At 30.5% G+C, this 27,131-nt stretch overlaps 1 protein-coding gene across 2 annotated transcripts in view; it reads right to left on the bottom strand.

Annotated features, from left to right (window-relative positions):
• The window catches only part of LOC129984692 (hemicentin-2-like), a 580,433-nt gene that overhangs the window by 46,827 nt on the left and 506,475 nt on the right, over window positions 1-27,131 (bottom strand). For both annotated transcript variants that reach the window (XM_056094630.1, XM_056094631.1), the window contains one exon: window positions 15,541-15,837. In XM_056094630.1, coding sequence (XP_055950605.1) covers window positions 15,541-15,837 — 297 coding nt within the window. The remainder of the gene's footprint in view (window positions 1-15,540; window positions 15,838-27,131) is intronic.

The following is a 27,131-nucleotide window of genomic DNA, read 5'->3' as shown; positions in this document are numbered from 1 at the left end:
GACGTTCCTGAGTTCATAAAATGCATTTTTTGAAAAATGTCTGTCTGTCTACCTGTGACAAAGAAAATTGAAAAACTAATTTGGTCTTTACATCAAATTTGACGATTTCTATCAACTTTTGAGTAAAATCAGTTCAGAGAAAATGCGAGAGTTTTCTCGCATAATCTCAGTTAGAGATTATGCGAGAAAGTTTTGAGGAAACAACTCTCACTCATTTAAAATTCAATTTTCATTTATATATTCTTCTTCGCATCCCAATATTGAATTAAAATATCTATTAATACCACATATCATTTTAAGCATTGAAAAGTTACCTACGCAATTCCTAACAGCAATTATATGTAGATATCCATATCAATGTCTCACTTCTAAACGAAAACATATATTCTATGCATCCGTAAAAGCATCAGAAAGCTGTCCTTCTTCAAATAATGAAACAGTCAGCATATCGAAGATTTGCAAACACGATTTGCGCTGGGACCAGTGCGCGCGTGAAATATGGCAAGAAAATCTTCTTAAAGAAAAACACATAGATCTAAATGGATTTGAAGGCCTCTGTTGGGGCCGGGGGATGCCCGGAGGGAAATTAAAGGCATCTGCCTCCACAAATCTATTTTTCGGGCAGCTTCGTCGAAGAAAATGTAGCTTCTTGTAGAAGAATGTTCGGAGAAACTGCATGCAAACACCATTTGTGTTTGTTTTCACCGTGCCAATTTCCAATTTATTGTTGGAAAGAAGGGGTGTATCATAATCTTATGAATGGATGGAATGCAACGTGGAATTGACTTACACTTTACTTTAAGATGCCGATGCGTTGCGAATTTTTATGGAAAGAATGGAAGAAAAATTTGACAATACTTCCGTTTGCCTGATAATTTTGGCTTAGTGGGAGTTCCAACATTTCTTTTCTGAAAACTTTTTTCTAAAAAATAATGCGAAATATGCATTACATGTTTTTTCCTTCCGCTATCACTGGAAGAAATAGAATTGAGGCACTGTATTATGTTGTACATATATTGTATATTGTGTCATGTGTATTAATTGCAAATTCTCAATTGAATAATTATCCAGATTTTAAGTGAATGCCTATTAGTGTTTATTCACACCTATCTTAAATTTATTAAATAGCTCTAGATACTTTTAATCCACATTTGTGTGATATATAGTTCTTTTTCTTTCTATCTCTGTTCTTGTAAAGATGTTGACGTATAGGTTTGGTTTATTTATATAAAGGTCCCGTTTTAAAGCAACACTAGGGTTATTTCGGGGCAGACCTCGTAAGTTTGAACCCCGTTCAGATGATGAGGATGACACCAGAGCTGGCACTCCCTCCTAAGTTTTCGCACCTCACCAGCGGGAAGACATTTGATCCCTTAGGATTTAACGTTCACCAGGCCAGCTTACACGATAGTTTTTTGGTGTAATCGAGACTCGTGCCTGGAATCTTCTGAGACTTTACCACCAGACCACGCGGCTTTAATGTAGACTTATAATAACGCTGGAAAAGTAAGTTGTGTTCATTGATTTCATGGCATCTATTCAGTTATATAAAAGCAATGAAATTTTCTTTATAAATATCAGAAAAATATAAATATAAAAAAAATATAAGAAACATTACTCGGGTTACATTTGGCATGATTTAAGTAAACATGTTTAGGAGATTCCAAATATATAACAAGAATTCATTTGCCAATAAGATAAGGAATATCAACCACTTCTAACATTCATAAAAAAGATAAACTTTGTTCCAAATGTTCTGTTCTGTTTGGTTGTAGAGTTACATTTAATCAACTGTTATTTTTCAATAATTTTTTGCTACATCTTATACTAAATTAATAACTAAATTAGATGTGTATAATATAACCATACATCTGTGAAAATAAAATTCCATTTTGATTAACTAACATTTGAAGATAAATGTAGAGAAATTTTGCGCCAACCGATTTTAAAATGGTCCAGAAGAATTTTAACTCCGAGCATTTAATTGGTATTATCAGATGAATAAAAATACTGAATTCAGGGAAATAGAAAGGGTTAGTAAGAAATATTTTAATTCTTTAAAACATTAAGTTTTATTTAAAATGAAGAGAAGGGAGAAATCGTCACGAAAATAATGTGAGCAAACAATGTTTGTGGAGAGATTTGAAAACATATGCATGACGCGTTTTTTTCTCTTCCTTTTTTATAAAAATTTCTTATGTGTGATATAAACTCCTAAAGAAAAGCAGATCTTTGATATGTAATTCAACATGCAATGACGGCGAATTTCAAAATGCATTTCTGTCTCATCGTTAACTTTCTTCAGGGCAAGAATATTTTATTTTGTATTATTTCCAGAATTTTTTTATTAATATGAACGTATATCATTACTTCAAGTACGTGCATCAGTTAATTTACAATAACTGTTTTAGAAAAACATTTTAAGCTTTAGAAAAGATTGTAAAAGTTTACGATGAAAATATTCTCAATTTAGAGATATGTTCTTTTTTTTTAAGTCTTGTGGTACAGAAATTCTTAATTCACTCTTACTTGTTTTGAAGCAAAAGCACATAATGTGTTATTTACAAGTTTAATAAACTTAATGTCTTATTTTCACTACGACTTAATATAGAAAAAATAATTTTTTTTAAACCGGAAGTAAAGGTATTTTGTTAACCAAAATAATTAATTATTTCCTTGTAGAAAATATTTTTAACTTGTTGATTAATAGCTTCCGAATCATTATAGAAACAGCTCAACGCATTAATGCTGATAAATGTAGTTAAAATTTTCTCAAAAAATGCTCATCTTCAGTTTTTTATAACTTTATAATTAGTTATATTTACTGATGAGTAATTCATTATATCAAGTATCAAAACATCATAAATTTTGATTCTTGTAAGCAGTTAAGCTGCAATCCTTTTAACAAAGCGGAAAAAGATAAAAAGAAAGAATAAAATATTATTTATTATGAGATTTCATGGGAGAAAGTCTTTAATATTTCCCTTTTCATGATTTCTTTTCAAATTTTTTCTTAAGTATTATTTTCCATTAACTGTTTCACATACAATGATAAGTCCGATTCCATGTTAGATTACAGAATTTTGCTTATTTCGTTAAATATTTTGAAATAGAAATGAAAAGCAAAATTACTTAGACTACCTTATTAATTTAACTGCCATTTACTTTTCTGTATGAATTGATATAACAATAAATATCACAACGAAAATGAATTATTTAACTAAATGATTAACTCTTTGCATTCCAATAAGCAATAATGGCTCAATAAGTACACAATTCCAATAAGCGTCCCCAATAAGATACATAATACTTCCTAATAAAAAAACGATTCTTCCTAATAATATACTTTACTTATATTATAATGAAAAAGACAGAAAAAAATCAACACAATCTAAATGAAATTAAAATTTGTTTGCATACGTAATAGTTGCACTATGTAATTCCGCTTGGTTATATGGCTAGAGTCCAAGCGATAATCCAATTCACTACAGTGTGAGACATTCATTTGTACCTTCGGTCTGCACTATTTATTAAGATGGTTTCTGTGATATATCTCAATGATATAAAGATAAAAAGAGTCACTTCTGTGAATTTATATTGCCACATGCAAAAGATGCTTGCAGCTGTCGAATATGCAACAGTGATTGGGGGCATATTTTACAATGTTTTGCCTGATATGGACTATCCGCCCGTATGACCAAGAGTCCATAGTAAAATAATGATTACATATGCAAAAAAACTTTTTTTTGCATGGTGTTCGAATTTTCTTCCTACAATTGTTTTAAACCAGTGGAAATGGTCTTCCCGAAACTTTCACGTACTCTCTAATGAACTTGCCATGCCAGAGAACGCCTTACATGGCATTGGCGTACAATAGGTACAAAATATTTTTTTGCGCAAATTTAGCAGTTTTACAAATTTTTTTGCGTTTTCCTTGGAGATTAAAACTCTGGCATGCGTCAATAGTATCCAAAAATGGAATTTGTATTTTAGGCACATTTTTTCCCAACCGATTGAAACGAAAATTTGATACAGAACGAAACCTGCAGTCACAATATAACATATCAAATTTGATATATCTAAGTCATTGTGTTTTTAAATTATGATAATTGCATATTTCCGAAAGTACAGACTGACAGACAGTCAATTCGTTGTTGGATTTGGCTGAAAATTTGGCAAATGTCTACACCATAGGCACTAAATCTGCGTACTGAATTTATCTATGTATTTCTCTTCGTTTTGTAATTATCGCGTTAACTTATATTCGGACAGACTTACTTTCTCTGCATAGATTTTATTCAAAATTTGACAGAAATCTACAAATTTGGAGTAAAGATCATATACCAGATTTCAACCATCTAGCTCAAAGCTTTTTTGAGTTTTCTTTGTCATAGACAGGCAGATAGACGGACATTTTTCAAAAATTGGCGATTCTAAAACATGGAGTTTCATCAAACTCTAGAGTTCGTATTTTTTGACGATTACTATATTTTCTCTACTACATATACGAGAAATTAAAAATGTAATAACCGCAGTTACCATCGGTGTATTTATTTTGAATTTTCCATAATTTCTGACAACTGTTGAGTCTACAATTTTCCGCTGCAAATCTGATTTGTAAAATGATAGAGATAAAATCTTTAAATTTTTGAAACCATTTTTAAAACTGTCTTCTTTTTATAGATTTTTTTTGATAACAATATATTATTTTTTTCTGCAGTAGTGAAATAAACCGACGTTTCTGGAATTCTCATTCTGATTTTATTGTTAGTTCCCCCTTCACTAGCTTCCTAATCTCTAGTTATAAATGAACTCTTCCATGAACATAAATCTGTAGAAAATAATGAACTACATATTTCCCCGACTTCTTAAGATTCCAGTACATTTATTATCCCATATATGTAGTAGACGACATTGCTAGTGATTTAGAAATAGTTTTTGGCCAGCCGGATATTTTTGGATAAAAGATTTTACCTTTGAAATGAAAATTGAAGCTCGCTTCTTTTGAAAATGCATGTCTGGAATTCTTGGTACAGTGAAAAATAGATTTTGCTGAATATTTTTTCCTCACTATAGGAAGGATTATTTATGTTCTTTACAGAAATACCAAATATATTGTTTTCCCGCTATTCATCACTGCAAAATGAGATTTTTTTCGCCAGAAATGCAGGTATTCGCAATTGCATAAAATGCATTTTGTTAAAAAATGAACTATAAATAAAGTCTGAAGACACTCTATAAGGCAAATATTATTTATTTGTAAATTAACTATTCAAATAAAAATAAATGTGTTTTGAAATATAATTTATTATTTCGCTGAAATGCAGAAAATTTTATCGAAAATTCGGTAGTAAAAAATTGTAAATATGTTGATAAGTGCTAACAATAATTATAATTTTAAACCTATTTATTATATATTTAACTAGCAATACCGGTACAGCGTTGCCCGTGGCATAACATTCAAGAGGAAAAATTAGCTTTAATCTTAAGTCTAACCTCTACCCGATATGACATGGGAGTGTCATGCGGGATTAAAAATATATTTAGAAATCATAAAAAATAATTAATAATTTAAAAGTTTAAAAATATACAAATAATTATTCATTGAGCCCATTCTTCCATACTTGTTTACCAACTCTGTATAATCTGATATGAAAATAAAATTCAGCTTGCTTCGTACTATTTCTTTGTAAACTGTATTGGCTGTTTTTCCTCCTGGTGTTAAGTCAAAAAGATTTTGTTTGGATGTAACTCTAGAAAGTGTCACATAAAGTTGTCCATGAGAAAAACATTCTTCGCTTAGGTTAATTCCAGCAGAGTGAAACGTTTTTCCTTGGTCTTTATTTATTGTCAAGGCGAAACAGAGCATAACTGGGAACTGAAAACATTTAAAGGAAAACTCTAAATCTATTGGAATGAGAGGGAAGATCTTAGTTATTAAAACTGATTCTCCGGCAAAGAGTTTTGAATCTTTGTTTGAAATCAGACGTAAACAAAGAAATATATCACCGCTCTTGCTATTTGCGAATCCGCAGGTTGGGGTTTTTCACATGCGCGAATAAATGCAAAGCACAGATACAGCAATTTTTCGCATGTGCGTATCGTAGTAGGAAAATCATTAAAATCGCAATTATAAAACTCCTTTCTTTTATTTTAATAAGACTTCAACGTACTAAGATCTTCCACAGTAAATGCGTTACAAAATGATACAAATATCACCAATATCAGTTAAGTATTTCTCGAGCTTTACTCTTTCAAAAATACAGACGCTTCCAGGAGACTTCATTTTTTATCATGCATATATTTTCTAATAATATTCATTTCGGCTTTATTTCCTTTTTAGCAAACTAGCAACAATTGGTTGGTCTATATAAATGGATGCTAAAAATTTCTATTAAATATCTTAATTGCTAAAATGTTCAATAGCTTTCACAGCAAAATCTTTCTAAATTTTATATTTTGATAAATATATATGTCATATTATTTTAGAAATTTTACGCCGCTCTGTTAAATATCCGATACATTTTGTTATTTTTTTGTCTGTAATTTATACATTAAATTAACCCACAATAAAGAGCAGAACTACTTATAAGTAGGCGTAGTTTAAACAGTTTTCGCCATTGATTGAATTTGAGATTCAATCAATTGAAATTACAATATTTTAATATCTTTTTAAAAAGTGTGCATCATACAAGCTTGTTCAAAATGGATAAATATGCCAAATTTTTATATCTTGATCATCAATAAAGGAAAATAAACAAAAATGCAATAATAGAAATTTTTTAATTTACTTCAGCAATAAAATATCTTATTATAAGAAATGATGAAAATATTTTTGAAATTTTCATTGAAAATAGGAAAACAAAAAACTGTATTTTGAAAAATGAATCATTAAAAAGTTTTTTTTTAATTTCAAGAATGTGTAAAAAGTCATTTTGAATTTTTATGTTTGCAGAAGAAAGCTAAAATTACGTTTAATATTAAATAATTAAATATTTAATATGCTTCGAAGTGAACATTCTTACCCTTTAAAGTATATATCTGCCAAGTTTGGTAGTTCTAGGTCAAACAATATCGTCTGTAAAGCGCCAGCATACAGACACACTGCTTTATTATTATTAGAGATGGTCTTGTTTTGAATGTCTTATATAGTTTCATTATTTCAATTTGATCTTCGTATTTTGATTTTTAAAAAAAGTTCTTCAAATACACTTATTTAAACGAGTTTTTTTCTAATTTTTTTGAAACATTATATATTATATCTGAAATTTTATTATAAATAATGTGGAATCTTGTTATCTATTCCTCTCAAATTCATTACCAGAAAACATTTCCATATGGAAACTAAATTCAATTAAAATTTTCAATTAGCAGTACGAACATATGCCTATTCAAAATTTCAGAAGTTAAAGCTATATGCAAATGAGCTAAAGCATGTTTACAAAATTCAATTACCGAAAAACGACATTAATAAAAAATGTGTAAAATACTATTAATGAAAATTTCATATTAAATCAATTTAATAATTTAAATAAACATCTTTATATAGTAATAATTCATTTTCGTTTTCTGCGATTTCTTTAATTTCTCACAATTTGATGCTATTATATAGTTTACTTCACATTCTATTTTAAAAACAGTTTAAGTAGTTCCCCCAAAAATTTCGCGTGCACTCTCTATTAAATTTGTCATGCCAAAAAAGCCTTTCATAGCATTGGCGTACAATAGTTAACGAAGTTCAAACTTTTGGCATGAATATAGCATTTTACTGAATTTACTGTATCATTTTTGGTCACTTATTTGGCGATTAATTCCTGGCATGAGTTAGTAGTATCCAAAAACCCAATCTCAACCGATTTAAGCAAACATTTGACACAAAAGTGAACTTGTAGTCAGAAAATCTCATACCAAATTTGATATTTGTAAGTCATGTTTTTGAATTACCGAATTTACATGTTTCTGAAAGTACATACTGGCAGATGACCAAGCCCTTGTAAGATTTGGCTCAAAATTTGACAGGTGCTTACAATTCAGAAGTCGATTCATAAGTCATATATTCAAAAGTCGAACAGACAGACTTCCTGTGAAAGTTGATAGAAATCTGCGAATTTAATGTGAAGACCGTAAACTAAATTTCAACCGTCTAGCACAAAACGTTCTTGAGTTTTCTTTATTACAAACAGGATAACATTATACAAAAATGAGATTTCCGAACTGAGGCAGGTCTAAAACGTGGAGTTTCGCCAAAGTCTTCGAGTTCGCATGTTTTGAAAACATTTATACTTTCTCTGTACTATGTATACAAGAAAGTAAAAAATGATAGGTATTGCATCATAAATATTATACAAATACTAAGTAATGCCTATAATAAACTTTCCAAGAAATAAATCTTCACACCTCGTGGCACATTTAAAAAAAATTTCATATTCCACATATATATTTACGTAGCAGTTCTCATAATTTTGACTCTGACGTTGTTTGACATTTGAAAGCATAAGCAAAAGGGGAAAAAATGCTGAAAGCTAATCAACGGAGTATTACATTAAAGAACTTTAACTGCATTAAATTACTGAAGGCAACAAAATTAAATTAAGGCATGATAAAAATATTAGATTAGGGATAAATTTCTTCTCGAATTAGCATTCAGTTGCTACTTGCTCTCCTAACGATACAGAAAATGGAGAACTTTTATTAGATTGGATTTTAGGGCCTATGAAATTAACATTCGTTCGAAGACGAACTCAGTCAATTAAATTAGATCCAGCTGCTTTTTTGCTACTACACCCAAAAGAGACTATTTGTTCTAGGAGAAACAGGAATTTAAATATTTTATTCTGGAAGGCGTTCTCAAAGCGAATTACATTTGCAGCAACTCGCACTTTTAAAAGAATAGTTGAAAGAATGGCTTACTCTTCCATAACATTTCAGAGACTGACTTCTTGAATATTTCGTAGCAATATTTAATTAAGAGAACCCACTTAAAAATTAACACAATATATTTTAAGAAAGGCAGATATATGAATTTCCACTCACTGGATTTCATTTAATAAATGAAATGCATGATTTTTTTATTGAAGTTGAATATTAGTTTAAAATGAGCATTTAAAGAATCAATTTTATACTAAGTACAAGTTTGTATTTCTAGATGATTTCATTTAAGATTCGGCATCTTTTAATTGTATCTGTTTACTTTGCATAATAAAAAGTATACGCTTTTCAAATTTATTTTGAATTTTTACTGATTTAAAGCGTTCATTCAGTTACTTAAAATATTGAATTATACTATGCTGTCTTAGATATGAATTTAAGGCACTTGGAATTGTAGTAATAGGATTAGGAGCAAAAAACAATACTTGGAAAAATTTATAAATGATTTTCCATCTCCAGTTTTAATCAGCTTTAGCATAATTTTCTTAAAATCAGGGAACAATTCGAAATAATGATGAAGTTGTTGTTATGAAGAGTAAACTTTAAACCAGCGGGAGGGGTCTTTACAATGAACTTGTCATGCCATAGAACCCCTTACATGGCATTGGCGTACAATAGTTACGAAATATCAACTTCTCATATGAATTTAGTACTTTTAGTGAATCTATCGTTTCATCCTTGCTGAGTTGAGTTATGTCATGCCATAGAACCCCTTACATGGCATTGGCGTACAACAGTTACGAAATATCAACTTCTCATATGAATTTAGTATTTTTAGTGAATCTACCGTTTCATCCTTGGTGAGTTGAGTTATGTCATTCCATAGAACCCCTTACATGGCATTGGCGTACAACAGTTACGAAATATCAACTTCTCATATGAATTTAGTATTTTTAGTGAATCTATCGTTTCATCCTTGGTGAGTTGAGTTATGTCATGCCATAGAACCCCTTACATGGCATTGGCGTACAACAGTTACGAAATATCAACTTCTCATATGAATTTAGTATTTTTAGTGAATCTATCGTTTCATCCTTGGTGAGTTGAGTTATGTCATTCCATAGAACCCCTTACATGGCATTGGCGTACAACAGTTACGAAATATTAACTTCTCATATGAATTTAGTATTTTTAGTGAATCTATCGTTTCATCCTTGGTGAGTTGAGTTATGTCATTCCATAGAACCCCTTACATGGCATTGGCGTACAACAGTTACGAAATATTAACTTCTCATATGAATTTAGTATTTTTAGTGAATCTATCGTTTCATCCTTGGTGAGTTGAGTTATGTCATTCCATAGAACCCCTTACATGGCATTGGCGTACAACAGTTACGAAATATTAACTTCTCATATGAATTTAGTATTTTTAGTGAATCTATCGTTTCATCCTTGGTGAGTTGAGTTATGTCATTCCATAGAACCCCTTACATGGCATTGGCGTACAACAGTTACGAAATATCAACTTCTCATATGAATTTAGTATTTTTAGTGAATCTATCGTTTCATCCTTGCTGAGTTATTTGGTGATTTATCCCTAGAATGCGTTAATAATATCCATAGATAAAATCTGTGTTTTAAACACATTTTTCTCAACCAATTAAAACAAAAATTTGATATATTTAAGTCACTGCGTTTTTGAATTATTGGGTTTGCATGTTTCTGAAAGCACAGACCACAGACAGTCAACCTGCATTTGAATTTTGCTCAATATTTGACTGGTGTCTTCACTTTACATGTTAAATCGGTGCGCCAAATATTATGTAACTAGCTCCATTCATTTTGTAATCATTGCGTTTACTTATATTTGGACAGATGGACTTCCTTTGCATAGATTTTACTCAAAATGTGATAGAAATTGGCAAATTTGGTATAAAGATTGTATATCAAACTTAAATAGTCTAGCTCAAAGCGTTTTTGAAATATATTTGTCACAGATAGACATTTTCTAAAAATGTGTTTTTTGAACTCAGAGAAGTCTAAAACGTGGAGTCTCCTCAAAATCTGGAGTTGCAAGTTTTTGAGGCTTACTGTACTTTCTCTATGCTACGTATGTAAAGTAAAAATCCATACAAGAAAAATCTTAAATTCTGGAAAAATTTTAATAATTTAGATAATATTAAGATAATTAATTTAAGAAATTCGCTTTCATTGGAATGATAAAAAATTTAATAAATATATATATATATTACCTATAGTCAATAATAAAGACAAGTATTTTGATGTAAACAAAAAATCATATTAGGCGTTACCTAACCAACACAGAATAATTACATTCCAATTGTAATTCATCAATTTTTTTAAGAATGATTGTTAATTATTTCAAAAAGCTTTTGAGAACTTAGAGTTAATTTTATAGAATAATACGTTTATTGACCAACCTTAAGGAATATTTAGAAGTGCCATCTCTTAAATATTTTGATGTTTGAATATTTGAATGCAAATTCGTAAACTAGATTTCATTGTACTAATTGATCAGCTTAGTTACAAATGGTGTTTAATATGTTAAAAAAAGGAATTATATTAAAAAATGATTCGCATGCGCAATGCACATTTTTAAACACTCTCCATGAAACAACTCAATTGATTGATACTTGGAAGAAACCTTTTAAAAATGTAAAGTGTTTCCATGACTTAATAAACTTTCCATTTAAATTATCTCTAAGCACATATTTTGTATTTTAGTTCCTAACAAATATCACTCTGATAATATAATGAACACAACTTGACAATACAACACATAGTTCGCGATTCATTCTCATTCAATGAAAACTCCATATCATTGACAACCACCAAAAGCTTTTCAAGTCGAAGTATTTTTCGATAATTTGGCATAGTTTCAAATGATCAAGTCTCTGAGGACACATATCGAAATGCCAAACTTTATGAATGTCATTCTGAATATTTAAAGAAAGGAATTCGAAAGACATTACACGTCCAACATGGATTGCGTATAGTTCGAAATCCACCCATTTTAAGCACTGATCGCAGAAACTCCTTTGATTGACAGTTGGAAAAAGCTTTTGAAGACTTAACACCATTCGACAACCTAATACATTTCCCATTCATAATATCTCTATGGGCACATTTCGAACTGCAGACCCTCCCAATCCCCTGGCACTCTTCAGCTTAGCGATGACTAGAGATCCGGGAGCAAAAATACCCAGATTGCCGGACCATTCCATCCGGTCCTCTCCTATCCACCCTAGCTGGATCTGATGGATAGTGGATTTCCTGCCCTCCTTTCATTAGAACCCACCCTCCTATCTCCACCGAAATTCCCGGGTGTCGGTGTCGATCTGGCGAAGATCCAAGAACGCCACTTTATCGTCTGCACTTTCGCGGTCAGCCCTTTCTGCTTGCCTCCCCAGCAGGTGGGGGGTTAGGCGAGGGGTCAGTTCGTTTAATGTTTCGGTTTTGTTCACGGTCAGCGGTTTCTGATGGTGGAAGAAAAAAATGGGATAGATAAAAGTTAAAATTAATGAAGCTTCGAAATTTTTACGGATTTGAGCGGTTGCTGAGAGGTCCCTGTAGATGAGCAGCAATATTCATTAAAGGAATTTTTAGGGGGGGGGAGAGATCTGATCAACAACGACATGTGCTACTTCTTTAGAATTTTAAGGATAACAACTAGCTGATATGATACTGCGTTTCTGCTTAGATAAGAAATTTTGGGTCTAATCTATACTTTTTTTCTTATAATAAGTCATGTAAATAACTATGACAGGAGACAATGGATATTTTCATAGCTTACAGACAATGCAAACTTTATGTTATTCATTATTTTTAAGATTAAAGATATATTAAATTTTCGAGTTTATTTAATAACACATCATGAAAATAAAACAGAGATATTCATTTTTTATTTATGTTGTTGAATTCTGAATATCAGATTTTATTTTAAATGCTCATCAATTAAAGTTTTTGGTTATAATTCAGAACCTAATGGGCGACTTTGAATTATTAAAATCTTTGAGAAAAAAGGCGATAAAATTCTCAACTGCACTCTGTAATAATGTAGACAGTTACATCTCCGATGTTCCAACGTTTTTATCAGACACTGAAAAAACTAGCTACCACGAGAAACTAGTTTCCATATTCCATTAGTAATTTGGCAACAACCCATATTATGAATTTCTGCCACAATTTTCAGGCGGAAGTCATCCAAAACACATGAATTAAATAAAAAGTAAATAATATAGAAACTTTTCATTTCATTCTAGCAGTACAATTAGCCTGCATTTATTGCCAGCTGTACATTTTGGGTTTTATTGGCACAAGAATAGCCTGAATATTGTTTTTTTTGGCATATTTGGCTTTATTGTTAAACACTGCATATGTATTACGTTTGGTTAAAAACAAACTTTGGAATTATAAGGTTTATTTACAAGTACGAGGGCATCAAGTGATGATACGAAACTACGTTACTGAGAAATTTCTATGTTTAACAAATAGACAAAGATTATTGCTTTTATAAAATATATAACAAACATATGCCGAAAAAGATTTAAGATCGTGAAAATAGTTAAATTTCCGAATATGTTCATGCAATCAGCAATCAGTTCTCTTTTCTTTGCCGAAATGTTAAGATTTTATTAAGAGATCTTTAATGGTTTTTCCAAAGAAAAAAAAATTTACATTGATTGGTTGATTTTGTCTTCTAAAATTTATTCAACTTCGCAAGAATTACTTATTAAGAACTGGTAACTATGTATTTATAAACTAGATCAGTAACTTTAAACCGGCTGCTTCGACCCGCCTTGAGACTATACCGCCGCAACAGCAACACTGTCTGGAACTATAGTTGTGTCCTAAGGGCATCACCGGCCACGGTACAACCCTTCCCGTCGGAAGTACATCCCATTATCGATTGGAGGAGACAACCCAACTTTTTTCTGTACCCACCAGGGTGGCGAGAACAACCACCATGCCGGAAGCTTATCATCTTCAATTACGAGGTGCCTCCGGGAAGATAAACTAGAACAGTAAAGTATTATTTGGATTACTGGGAGCAATAATACAAATGAATGTCCTTTTGAATACCTATAAAACATATACTTTTTCGCAGTGTTTTACAAATTGACATTTGAAGTTCTAAAATTGAATTTCTCATCACTATACGTTTTTCCCTTTCCTTTCCTAATGTCTCCAAGCTCATAATTATTTAGATGAATTAAATATAAAATTTTAGAAATAAGTTTTTAAAGTAGTTAAATTATACATTTTGATATACAATCAAAACTTTGACACCTCATGAATATTTTACATATATTATAGAAATATATTTCCAAATGAATAATATAATGTATTTCTTGAACTGAATATGATAATTGAAAATTATCGTTTCGGCTTGATTATCTAAATTTTTTTAAATAATCAAGTTATTTTAACTAATATTTCAAATAATATTCCAAAACAAATTCATCACTGAGGCACTGTCCATACCGTATAAAAGGTAATTTTTAAAATTTATTGATGCTATTAAGCATGCATGTTATATATATATTATATATACACAAAGAAAAACAAACCAGAGAGTAATCCCCTCAAAACTTTCTCGTATATACTCTAATAAAAATGTTATCCCAGAGAACGCCTTACATAGCATTAGCTTACAATAGTTTTACGAAATATTAATCTTTGGCGTAAAATTAGAATTTTTGCTGAATCTATCGTGTCATCCTGGGCGAGTTAGCCCTGGCAAGTAGTAAATAGTATCCGAAAATTGAATTTGTGTTTAGAGGCATTTTTCTCAACCGATTAAAACAAAAATATTGATACAAAGCTGCACTTTTATTTCCAAATGCCATATCAAATTTGATGCGTTCAAGTTTTTTTAATGATCACGTTTACATGTTTCTGCAGATTTAGATCGACAAAGTCAACCCTTAGTTCGATTTGGCTCACACTTTGACAGGAGCCTACTTTATAGATATTAAATCTATGTACAGAATTTTATCTACCTAGCTCTCTTCGTTTTATAATTATAGTTATGGTGAACGCTTATAAGCCAGTTAACAACTACGCTACATGAGAAATTGCTTTTGTATCATGGTCATGTTACTGAGCTGCGAACTACAATGTGCCAGGTTCTATCCTCGCTCACACCAAATTCACCATATTGGTGATCCGGACGTGGTAAAAGCTTATAAGCCAGTTAACAACTACTCTAAGCGAGCAATTGCTTTTGTATCATGGTCATTTTACTGGACTGCGAACCACAAGGTCCAGGTTCTATCCTCGCCCACACCAAATTCACCACATAATGTTCACTTATATTCGAACAGCCGGACAGACAGACTTCCTCTGAGCGAATTTTGCACAACATTTGATAGATTACAAATTTGGTATAAAGATCGCATGCCAAATCTTATTCATCTTGTTCAAAGCATATTTCAGTTACCTTTGTCTCACAGATAGACTGACGGACGGACGGACATTTTCCAAAAATGCGTTTTTCGAACTCAGAGAAGTCTAAAACGTCGAGATTCGTCAAAATCTCGAGGTTCGATTTCTTTCACAATTGCTGTAATTTCTTTGTATTAAGTATACGCGAAAGTATAATCAAACTTCTTATGCAACTATATATTTTTTTTGAAGAATTATACTTACAATTTATATCCAATTTCCATCCATCTTCTATAGCACTTCCAGGTATCAAAGGATTCTCAGCGCGGCAAGACAAGTATTTGCCACTGTCTTCACTGGTGGGCGTGAAAATGAGAATACTGGTGGTGACGTATCCATCTATGGATATCCGCTCTTTCGTTCTTTTCATTTTGGTGTTCCCTTTCCACCATGTGATTGTTGCAGGGGGTCTGGAACCTGTTGCTCTGCAGACGAGTTCCACAGGGCTGTTGGCTGAGAGAGGTCTTCGATTTCCTTCGATTGAGACTTCCAAAGGTCGAACTGCAAGTAAGAAATAATAAATTTGGTTAAATTGACAGTTGCAGATTGAGTTAGATATTGGAAAATGATTAAAATACGGACCAGCATTTTTAATTCCAAATCTACCATTACATTTTCAAAAATATTTTGTAACGAACATTTAATAAATATTTATAATAAACATTTTGACATTATGAAAATACTTAAAATTCATTATTACAATTTTTCAAGACAATATGTATATCGTTATAAGTTCGTATAGCATTAGGAGAAATTATATTTTTTTAGTTCGTTTTAAAAATGTGGCATATGAAAGAAAAAAAAAATGAAAATAATTATTTCACTTATAGCGTATATATTTTTTTTTCGCCCAAAAGGTATTTTTTAAACTTAAATCTTATCGGGTTGTTTATCTTCCAATAGTATAATAATAGTAAAATTTAGTTATAATAGTTTTGAAAATAATATTATCATCAGTTATAAGGAAAAATATTTTCAAAAAAATGCACTTTCTATTTCCTTTCCCGCACAGTTCTCATCTTATTGCAAAAATAATAAGAACAATTAAAATAAAAAACCAACAGAATCACGAATAAAACCCAATTCGAATTAAATCGCGTTCCCAATCCACGGAAGAAAAAAAAGTAATTCAAAACTAACTGCAGGAGAATCCTAATCTAATTTATAACTTGCTTCTCATTTAAAGGATCATCACGAGAACCTCCATCTGTGCTCTCATAAAAGAGCTCAGCCTACCGAGAAAAGTAAACAGATAGAGAGTGAAAAACATTTTTAAGATGAAAGGTGCAGAACTAATCCAGATACCTAATTAGATAGTACTGCAAAATAGAAGTGGATTCTACTGTTTTGCAATATCCTGCGCCATACTCATTTGGGAGTCTAAACCCTGAGTACCTACTAGCTCATTAAGATAGAAGGGGACAGGCCTTTTGCTTAATCCCAAACGAAGCTCGAAAACAAGTGTGCTGTACCTCTTTTCTGGTAACCGCTCGAGCTTTTCATTTAAGGAAAAAAAAAAAAAAAGTCAGTTATTAATTCGAGGTCTCCCCCCCCCTCCTTCACCGTACTGAAAGCAGTTTCTCTTGTCTGTTGCTATCGCATCTCCTACACCCTTCAGGGGGTTTAGTTAATTAACAAAAATAAAAAAAAATGAATCTTTTTCCGGAAAATGAAAAACACATAGAAAAAAAAAGAGAGAGAGAATGAGAATGAGAAAATTTCTGCACCCTATCTGTCCCTTCTACTCTAACGTGCAAACACAAATTTAAATTATCTTTCTTTCCTCAGATTTTGTATTTTTTTTTTGTATTTTTTGTATTTTTTTTTCGAGTTGTCGATGTTTAGCGAGTATAGCCCGAGGCTCTTGGAGGCAAAGGGTGAAGAGGGTAAAAGTTTGCGTTTGAGCTTTTCCAAAGCTAAACATTTGAAGAAAGATTAGTCTTTTAATAAAAAAGTTTCTCCATCTAAGTAAGTCTAAAATTAGATAGAGTAGTAGAAGAATTTTTTTTTTTTTTCATTTCTCTGTCTTCAAGTGGAACTTTACCCGAAAGCATTAAAAAAAAAAGTCAATAACATCGAAATTCGATTTATTGTATTTGTTTAATATCTTTAAAAAATTTTTTTTGTTGTTTGTAGATATATAGCTTTGGAATGTCGATATTAATTCGCAGTTCATAATTTGAAGCATTAAGGAGAAAAAAATTTTTTTTTATCTTACTTTAGAGTATTTAAAGTAATGTGCCTTCAGGTATAAAAAATAAAGATATGAAATCTGGGATAAATGAATATTTACTATTGTTCCTATTTATCTCTAATAATAATCAAGAAGATTGTGTGCCTGTGTTGGCTCGAAAAAGAACAAACCATTTGACCTAGAGTTACCAAATTTGGTACATTTATACTCTGTAATATATTTATAATATGCATCTCGGTCTCATTTTTGAAAAACTGAAATTTTAATTAAAAAAATAAGCGGAGCTTTGGCACTTTTTCGCTGTAACTGCTAAACATATTACAGCTCAAAAATGATTTTTGCATCAAATTAAAATTAAAAAATTATATTAATTAAATATAATTTGTAATAAAAATTATAATTTAAAAATTAAAAATTATTTTTATTTTTGAAATTAAATATAAAAATGAAGTTATTTTTTATATTTTCAGTATAAAAATATATACAATTCTATCACGGTATATATTTTTATATTTTTAATCAATTTTTAACGATATTTTTAGCTTATTTTACAATATATTTCATTCTGATATGAAACTCTAAACTTTATTTTGTTGTCACTAATATTTAATCCTGGTTTTTTTTTATCCATTATTGAAGAGACAGTTTATTTTGAATGCTGAATAAGCTACCTTATAAGTGTGGTTTGAATAAAAATTTTGAGATAATAAATATTGAATGTATAAAAACATAAATAAAAAAACTCAGTAAATACATAGCAGAATTAACAAGATGGCTAAAGACTCCGACAGTAGTATGTTACATGTCTATCAAAATTTAAAGGGTAAAAATATTTTACTCCGGAATACAAAATAGTCACACAAAGTTTCATAAAATATTGTTACAAGCCTGGTAAGTTGATTCCCAGCAAGGTAGGTTGAATCACTGGAAAGACCATTTTACGATCGTCCTGTGGGTACTGATCGGGTATCGCGTCAATGATCTTAGAACTTGGCGAAAAGATAGATATTACTGGAAACTTCGAGAATTTTAGCGATGTATCCAAAAAGAACCAAGATACGTCTGATTGGTCCCGAACCTTCTTGGCTCACCTCCCAGGAACTATAAAAGGCCGGCAGTCTCAAGCTGCAATGAATGGTAGTCAGCTGGAGTCGTGAAAATAGTTGTTGAAAGGATAACGAAGCAATGGCGGAACAGTCCAGCGTTGTGTGAAGCTCAAGCGATTGCTGAACTGAGCTGTGTGCCGAGTCCTGGCGTTTATTGGGGAGCAGCATCGAGTCCTACGAGGAGCAGTCAGTCGTGTAGTAGTGTGCCGGCAGTTGGATATAGCTAAAGCGAGGAGACAGTGGAGAATTACAGCCATTTGGAGAGGCCGTAGAGTGAAGCTACGATGATCTCTTCTCCTGCTGAATTCTGTCTGGCCGTTTTGAGTGCTGTGATCTTATTGGTACCGATTACTATTTGTGGGCTGCTGTGTGTTTCCTGTGTCCGTCGCGGCTGTATATATTTGTCATCTTTGTGTTATTGCCTTCGTGTTTAATAAATGTCGTCGTTGTTTTCTACAGAGACCTGCTGATTGTTTTTACACCATACACGCACTACAAACGAACCGGTGAATTTATGGACTTAGTTGTGGAAAAAAATTAATCCGTAACAATATTTATTTGAAGTTTTTTGCTACTGTTAAACATGGCGAACCAAATAGTCGACATTTTTTTTTCAAAACGTTTTAAAATCGAGTTTATTAAAAATTACACATCACAATACGTTTTTCAATACTGGTCGGATTAACGGAGACTGGTTGATAAAAAAAGATAATAGATGTTTAATATATCTTAAATTAGTTGTTTTCAAATTGTAGATGTCGCTTCTAAATCGAACAAATAATTTCATAATTGTGAGGGAAGTTTCAATAAGATGTTGAAAAATTACATTTTGATTATTTACATACAATTCTCCACGACAAAAAAAGTGTGGGAAAAAAAATCGTTTGCAATAACTGATACGCAGATGCAACCAGAGTTTGCGTTGGAAGCTCACTGAACTACTGGTTTATTTGCAAATTCACTGAAGATGAAATAATATTATTAATTTTACAATATACTTATAATTTCTATGAATGAAAAGATAAGTGGATATTTATTAAACTTCAAAAAATAATTTATATTAGTTTTATTCAAAAATCTTTATATGTTTTCTGCATTTCATTGGATGAAATTTATTAAATATTCATGCCTTTCATTCATACTAATAGAATTTCTAAATTTTATTGCATTAAGAATCACATATTAAAAATTACAAATTACAGCATTTTTTTAATTATTTTATCCACAGATATGAGGCTCAATCTAAATGGTATGGCGTTGATTTATTTTATTGCATTTAATTGAATGATCATTTATACTATTGTTAAGCACTAGAATGACCGCTGTTAAATATATACCTAATTTTATCAAACCCGTCAGATTGACTGGTTTTTGTATCATTTTGCTTAGTTTATGTAACTAAAAGATATAATTTTACAAAAACCACCTTTAAAATAACAATTGAATCAATTATTAATAAAAAAAAAATATAAAAAACAGTTCATATTTGCATTTATAAGTTATCCAGTTTGAGCTTTTAGTTCTAAACTGAATCATAATCGGAATGAAATAGATCCTATTACAGCGGCTGCCGAATGCTTTCGATCAATCAATATAATTTCTCATGAAAAATGTAATTTAAATTCTTCCAGGAAATCTGAAATCGATGCATAAATGAATGTAAATACGTATTGATGTCCATCATTGCATATATAGCCCACAAAATATTATAAACTTTGAAATTGCTAGAGCTGTCATTTTGACGGGTCTTGGCATAAATAGGTTTGGGTCACACTGATTTTGGAAGTTAAAAGGGCTAAGTGGAAATTGAGTAGGGATATATAATTGTTCTTATATTTCATTAAAAGCCGTCATAAAATTCTGGAACAATACATAAATTATATCAACATTTTTAAGCATGGAATTTGAAAACAGTCTAAATGACAGTCTTGGTAGATCTAGTGTTAGACAAAGACTGATCTGAACTATTGATGCCTTTCGACTTCGAAATGAAAAGTTCTTATACTAAATAATATTACTTATTCTTATTTTAAAGTTCTTATATTAAAGTTCTTATATTAAAAAGCTTTAATGTTGATTTTAAATATGTCTTTAAATATCCCGGAAGTTGAATCATTATTTCAGAATGTTCGTCTATTAAGCTTTTGGGTAATTTATTTATAGTTAGTTCAGCACCTGATCCCAAACACACATGAATTAAAGCTAAGAGTTTAATTTAACGACTTTCAGATACTTAAATTTCAGCGGAGCAACACAATTCAGCAATTGCGAATCAGTTTAAACAATTCAAGAACATTCTCTTTTCTGTGCTGAAATGAAAACAAACTTCGGAATTAACAGTTTCCTGTATTTAAAAGTGCCAGAAAATGTTGATATTGTCTATTTCAAAAAATATGCCTGGTGTTTTCCTACACAGTTGAAATTTTTGTTTGACCACATAAGACTAAATGCACGTATAAAAACCTTCTCTTCCATTTTATTACATAATTCTTAATGTTTTCATCGTAATATGAGTCCCCACTGACTCTAAAACACATGGATTAAATAAAGCTAAGAGTTTAATTTAACGACTTTCAGATACTTGAATTTCAGCGGGGGCAACACGGGAAACAAATCAGTTTCCACAATTCCGGAAAACTCTTTTCTCCGGTGTTGAAACGAAAACAAACTTCGAAATAAACAACTTCCTTTATTTAAAAGTGCCAGAAAATGTTTCCCGTTTAAAACGGGGCAACAAATCTATTCCGTCGAGTCCCCTAAAGCAGATTTTAAAGGGGTTTTAAAAGACAATGATGGTTAAATGAAAGAAAAGGTTTGAATTCCGGATGGACGTTTAAAAGTGGACCGCTTGAAAAGTTTACATATGAAGTTAGGGATTAATGCATCGGTAGTCTTGTGGTAGTTCAAGTGGTGGCTAATTAAATAGCTCCCGTTGTTTATTTCAGTAGGAACTTATGAGAGCAAGAATATATTTGCATTTAGATTGGGGAAGAACTTATGAAAGTATGATCGCAATTTAGGTTAATTATTAGAGAAAACAAAACGCTCTAATGATAAGCCTCTTGGTTTAATGAGGAAAGCGGATGAAATGGGAAATAAGCGCATACGGAAATTAAAAGTTCTTTTTGTTAGATTAATTCGGTTTAGGTAATAACTTAAGGCTAGTTTTGTAAAGTACCTTTTATTTTCAAATTCCAGGACACGCCATAAGAAAATGAAGCATTTATTAATAATAAATAAATAAAATTAAGGAAATACAATTAAATACGCTTATTTAAGATATTAATATACGAGTACATTTTATAAATAATTTCCTGAGTAAATTTTGTTTCTAAATAAATAAATGTAGATATAAAGTTTAGAGGGGTTTTTTTTAAACCACTAATCAATATTTTACTAATCGATGAAATAATATTTCCATCGATTAGTAAAGTAGTTATTAAATAACTTTGTGAGAAAGTAAATCATAATTTATTAAATAACACATACTTAAGCGGTAGTTATTAAATAACTTTTCGTGAAAAAGTAAATCAAAAATTATGAAATAACACTTATTTAAGTGGTAGTTTTTAAATAACTTTTCGTGAGAAAGTAAATCAAAAATTATTAAATAAAACTTACTTAAGAGGTAGTTATTAAATAACTTTTCGTGAGAAAGTAAATCAAAAATTATTAAATAACACTTATTTAAGTGGTAGTTATTAAATAACATTTCGTGAGAAAGTAAATCAAAAATTATTAAATAACTTTACCTGAGAAAGCAAATAAAAATTATTAAATAACGCTTCTTTCCTATGAAATGTTCAAGAAATTATCTACAAAAAATTGTTACTACGATGTTGGTAGATACTCTCAAATTTATTTTATTTCAAAATTTGGTAACTTTTAATATACATTTATTCATGCGCATTAAAGACTTTCACACAGTAAAGGTCTGTTACATTTTGATTCTTTTACATAATTATGTTCATTTGTTATTTTTAGTTTTAAAAAAAGTTTTTAAAAGATTACTCATATTATTTATTATATTAATACCTCTTCTAAAATCTATTACAGGACCGGTTTTGGAAAGCCTTTATAATTTTTGGTCATGGCCAAAATGAAACTGAAACTCCATTTCATTTCAGCAGCTTTCAAACCACATACATTAGGGCATATATTTACCATACGTACCAGACCTATAATCGAGGCGATCTTCTGTGGCCTGATGATATGTTATACTTGTCTTAAAGTCGAAATTCTTTTTTTATGTATCACCTGATCACATATTCATGGGAAAAAGTTAATTAGTTTTGGGTAACCACTGTACAGTTTTAAATTTTCTTAACATATGTTAGAAATACAAACTGTGAAACGCATCTGTGTTCAAGGTTTATTCGAAGAAAAAGTACGGTATTTCATGACTCGCCGGTCACAATTTTAATGCATATAAGAAATAATGAAAATTCAGAGACAAGTTATTCCTGATGGTATCTCTTAATCAAATTTAAGTCTGAATTAATTTCCCAATTTTTATCTTAATTTTGCCCACATTAACTTCATTCTAAAATGATCTCTTATTTCCCGATCCAATTCCATTCTTTATTCAATTACTTTTAACACGGTCTCTAGAAAACTATGAATTCAGCAGGTTCTAACGCTCTGAGCGAAGGGATAAAAATCCTTAATGCTTATAACATTTTTTTAAAGATACCTAAATTTCCCTTTCCTAAGACTACACGTGTCAAAGAAATCACAGATATATAAAGAAATCACCTATAAAAATCTCTTAGCAAAACATCGGAAGGGAAAAATGTTGGTCTATTCTGCTCTTCTGCTGTGGCGTCGCGATGTAAACGGGCATCCATTTCATCATCGCTTCTTGTATATAATATACCTCTCGGATGTAATAAATCAAAGTTAAAATATGAAAAAGTTTCTTCTATTCGACCATGCAACTGCTAAAATATGTTTACATGTATATATATGTGTATATATAAACACAATGTTCAACAATTAAGCGACTGTTTTCAACTTAACCTTGTTCAGAATGAAATGAAAAATCAGTGCGAGTGGTCGTCCTTATTCTATATTGCATGCTTTGTACTAAATTTAGTATCTCCCTCCCTTCTGCATAAAATTGTGGACCTTGGATTAAGTCCATGAAAGTCCTGTATGGCATTGGTAAACAATAGTTATGAAATATCGATTTTTGGCGTGAATTTAGTATTTTTATTGAATCTATCATGCTATCTTTGGCGATTAATCTTTATGCTGTTAATACACATACACAAAAATTTATTTCCGAAGCTGTATTTCCGAGGAATTGAAATAAAAATTCGACCTACGATTCTTGAACAACAAAGAACTGCAATTTAATCATAAGACCAAACTTTATTTATTTATTATTTCGTTTATGAATTTTTGTGTTTATATACATTCGAAGTATAAACCGACAGTCAGTCAACCGTTAGATAGTTTAACCTTTAACTGGGGACGTGCGGTCTGTGAGACCACTAACGATGGATTTTCGGCCACCCCTATTCTATTTTTAGCTCAATTGAATGGATTGACCCTTTAACTTCCTATTATGTGACTTTCACATGTAGGAAGACATGTGTACTTTTCAACCGATTTCAGCGGATACTTTTTAAAATAATTCTTTGAGCTGTTAGTGTCCCAGTGATAAACAAGGCTTAGTAGATAGCCCCGAAATATCATTCACTTTACTGATCCTATTATGAAGCAGTGCTCCAGACGCTTTTAAATGAAGCAGAAAGTGATTTTAGTGATAAGGATAATTGTACAGAAGAGTTTTTCGATGAAAGTTCGCATTCAACTGATTCTGATATGTATGTTCAAACATAATTAATTTTTCAAGTAAAAATGTATTTTGAAAAATTTATAAAATATATTAATATACCATGATATATATATACAGAATTTATAGGTTGATTTTTATATTAGTTCTTAACCTGTATATTTAAAATGCCCTAGAAAACCGTGCTATGAAAGTCACACAAGCAGATAAAAAAAGGACCAATTTCACCCATTGTTAATTTTTTGTTCATATAATTGTTGAATTTTACATTATATTGTCTTCTATATGCCTTCATATACTGTAAAAAATAAATATGATTTAAAAAGTAAAAAGTACTATTTTTTTTTTCAAGAATATTATTTATTCTAACATGTAATTTGAAAAGAAAATGTATGTTCCAACGCATTTACTTTTTTCAATGATAATATATTTTAAAAAGTTTCTAAAACATATTTATATATCAAGAAAAATATCTGCAAAATATATTGGAAGTTTTTCCTACTAATACTTTTATTAGAAAATTTAATTTGAGTTTAAATGAAATGTGGTCTCGTTGATCGCCCCTCCCCAGTTTAGTCCTAAAATTTCACCTCCCCAGTAAAGGGTTAACTTAACATTTGATAAGAAATTTCGATCTGTGACCAAATTTTATCTACCTTTATGTAGTTATTGAATTCCCTTGCATAAGTGAATAGAAAGATTTCATCGAAAAGAAATTTTGTTCAAAATTTGACAGATAATCTACAAAATTGGTTTAAAATCTATATACTAAAATTCAGATAGATATAAGACAGATGTAATTCCAAAAATACGTTTTCCTGATTCTGAGAGATCTGAAACGGAGTCTGGAGGAAAAGCTAGGAATTCGAATTTTTTGACGAATATAAAATTTATTTTCTTTGCATACGAGAAAGTAAAATGTTTAAAAATAAAGTATTCACTTGATCTTTTCTAGAAGTGAACCTTACATCACTTTGGATCTAAAGTTGGATCTAGTTCCAAATACTTAAAAAAACATTTAAATTTTTAAATTTTTATTAGTTATAATTTTTTCCTCTTACATAAAGCTGTTCATGTTATTCATAAAGAAGTACGCGAGATACAATAGTGATAGCTACCGGAACTACACAACATACAAAAAATTACCGAATGCAGAAGCTGAAAAATAACTTACACTAGAACTGCTTTAATATTGAAAAGAATACTTTCCGTTTTTATCTAAAATATTCAAGAATGTACTGGATTTCAATGCACAAAGGACATTTCCATGAAATATTGAGAACTTTATATTCAATACATAATAGTATAACGGATATGTTTCCATCTTTGTTTTTTAGTTGTCAGCTTCAAAATATGTACAAAACCTTCTGAAATAATAAGCAAAGCGTTTCAAAAACTACTGGATTGGAATATATATATATGCCTTTATGCTTCTGGAAAAAACAAGGATCGATATTAGCATGTCATATGCAATGGAAAAAGATTATCATACAGATATATCTTGCATATTTTTGTAATGTCATGTAAATTGAAAACTGATCAGAAAATCCGTATACTGTGAATATTACTAGATTTTATATTATTTCTATACTATTAATGCATAATATAGAAGGTATTAATATAAATTTTATTCATTATTTCAAGTTATTTTCATAATTATTGCTGTATTTATGAAAAAAAATATATGTAATGCTTTCAAGTAATTCGAATTTTCATAATAAATTCATTTTTCCCATGCCTCTGAAAATGTCTATCTTGGATTGATTTTTCCCACCGCACGATAAACTACTGATTCGACAATTCTTTAGTTGGACTTTTCAAATGAAGTTACTTTTTTTTCCCCTGCCATTGTGCTTTGATTTATGCTTTGAACTCTTCACTGCTCAAAGTAAAAACGTGCACTGCGTGAAAATTATTAATGGGATTAATATTTTATATATCGTTAAAGAATTTAAAAAAAAAAGGTTTTTAATGATTTCAAATGGATATCTAATCTTTCAGTAAGTAGAGTTTATATTCTGACAACTAAATTCCCTTCAAATAGTCTCTATATTTGAATCTAAGGTTTGTTGAAGAATATTGGATGATATGGATTTCTAGAAATAGACGATTGCTTGAATTACTTAAAACATTCTTAATATCCTCTTTAATTCGATTTTTAAGTTAAAATTTCATTTTCTCAAATTGATGGTTCATTAAAAACGTCATTTAGAAGTAATAATTGGACGTAGATCTAGTAACTTATAACTTAGACGAAAAAGGCAACATCTGAATCATCTTTCAAACACCCATGTCATTTCGACTTGATAAGTAAGATGTTTGATAATCCAAATAAAGTAATGAAAAGACAAACTACTGTGAAGGGAGATGTAAACATGGTACACAAATTCCTAAAGTACACAAATTCCAAAGATTTGTGTTTTCCTATCTTTCCGTGCAAAAAACGGATTGAATCTCAAGTTGCAATAGTCAAATACAGAAAATTTGTTTTTTTAACAAGAGAACATGAGTACGAATCCCAAATTTGTTAGAATAATCCTGTACATGAAGGTCAAGCATGCGTTAAACTGAATCTGGATCAAACATTTGCCTGATGGAAGAGTAGGACACTCTTAATAGTGTTTAAATCGGTAAGTTCATCTCTAATACCTCTAAATATAAACTTATTTAATAATCCATTTTGATAACTTGGAAC

This window comes from Argiope bruennichi, chromosome 9 (genome assembly GCF_947563725.1).
Source record: "Argiope bruennichi chromosome 9, qqArgBrue1.1, whole genome shotgun sequence".
NCBI lineage: Eukaryota > Metazoa > Arthropoda > Arachnida > Araneae > Araneidae > Argiope > Argiope bruennichi.
The sequence above is the reverse complement of the archived record's forward strand: the minus strand, read 5'-3'. Positions and strand labels throughout refer to the sequence as shown.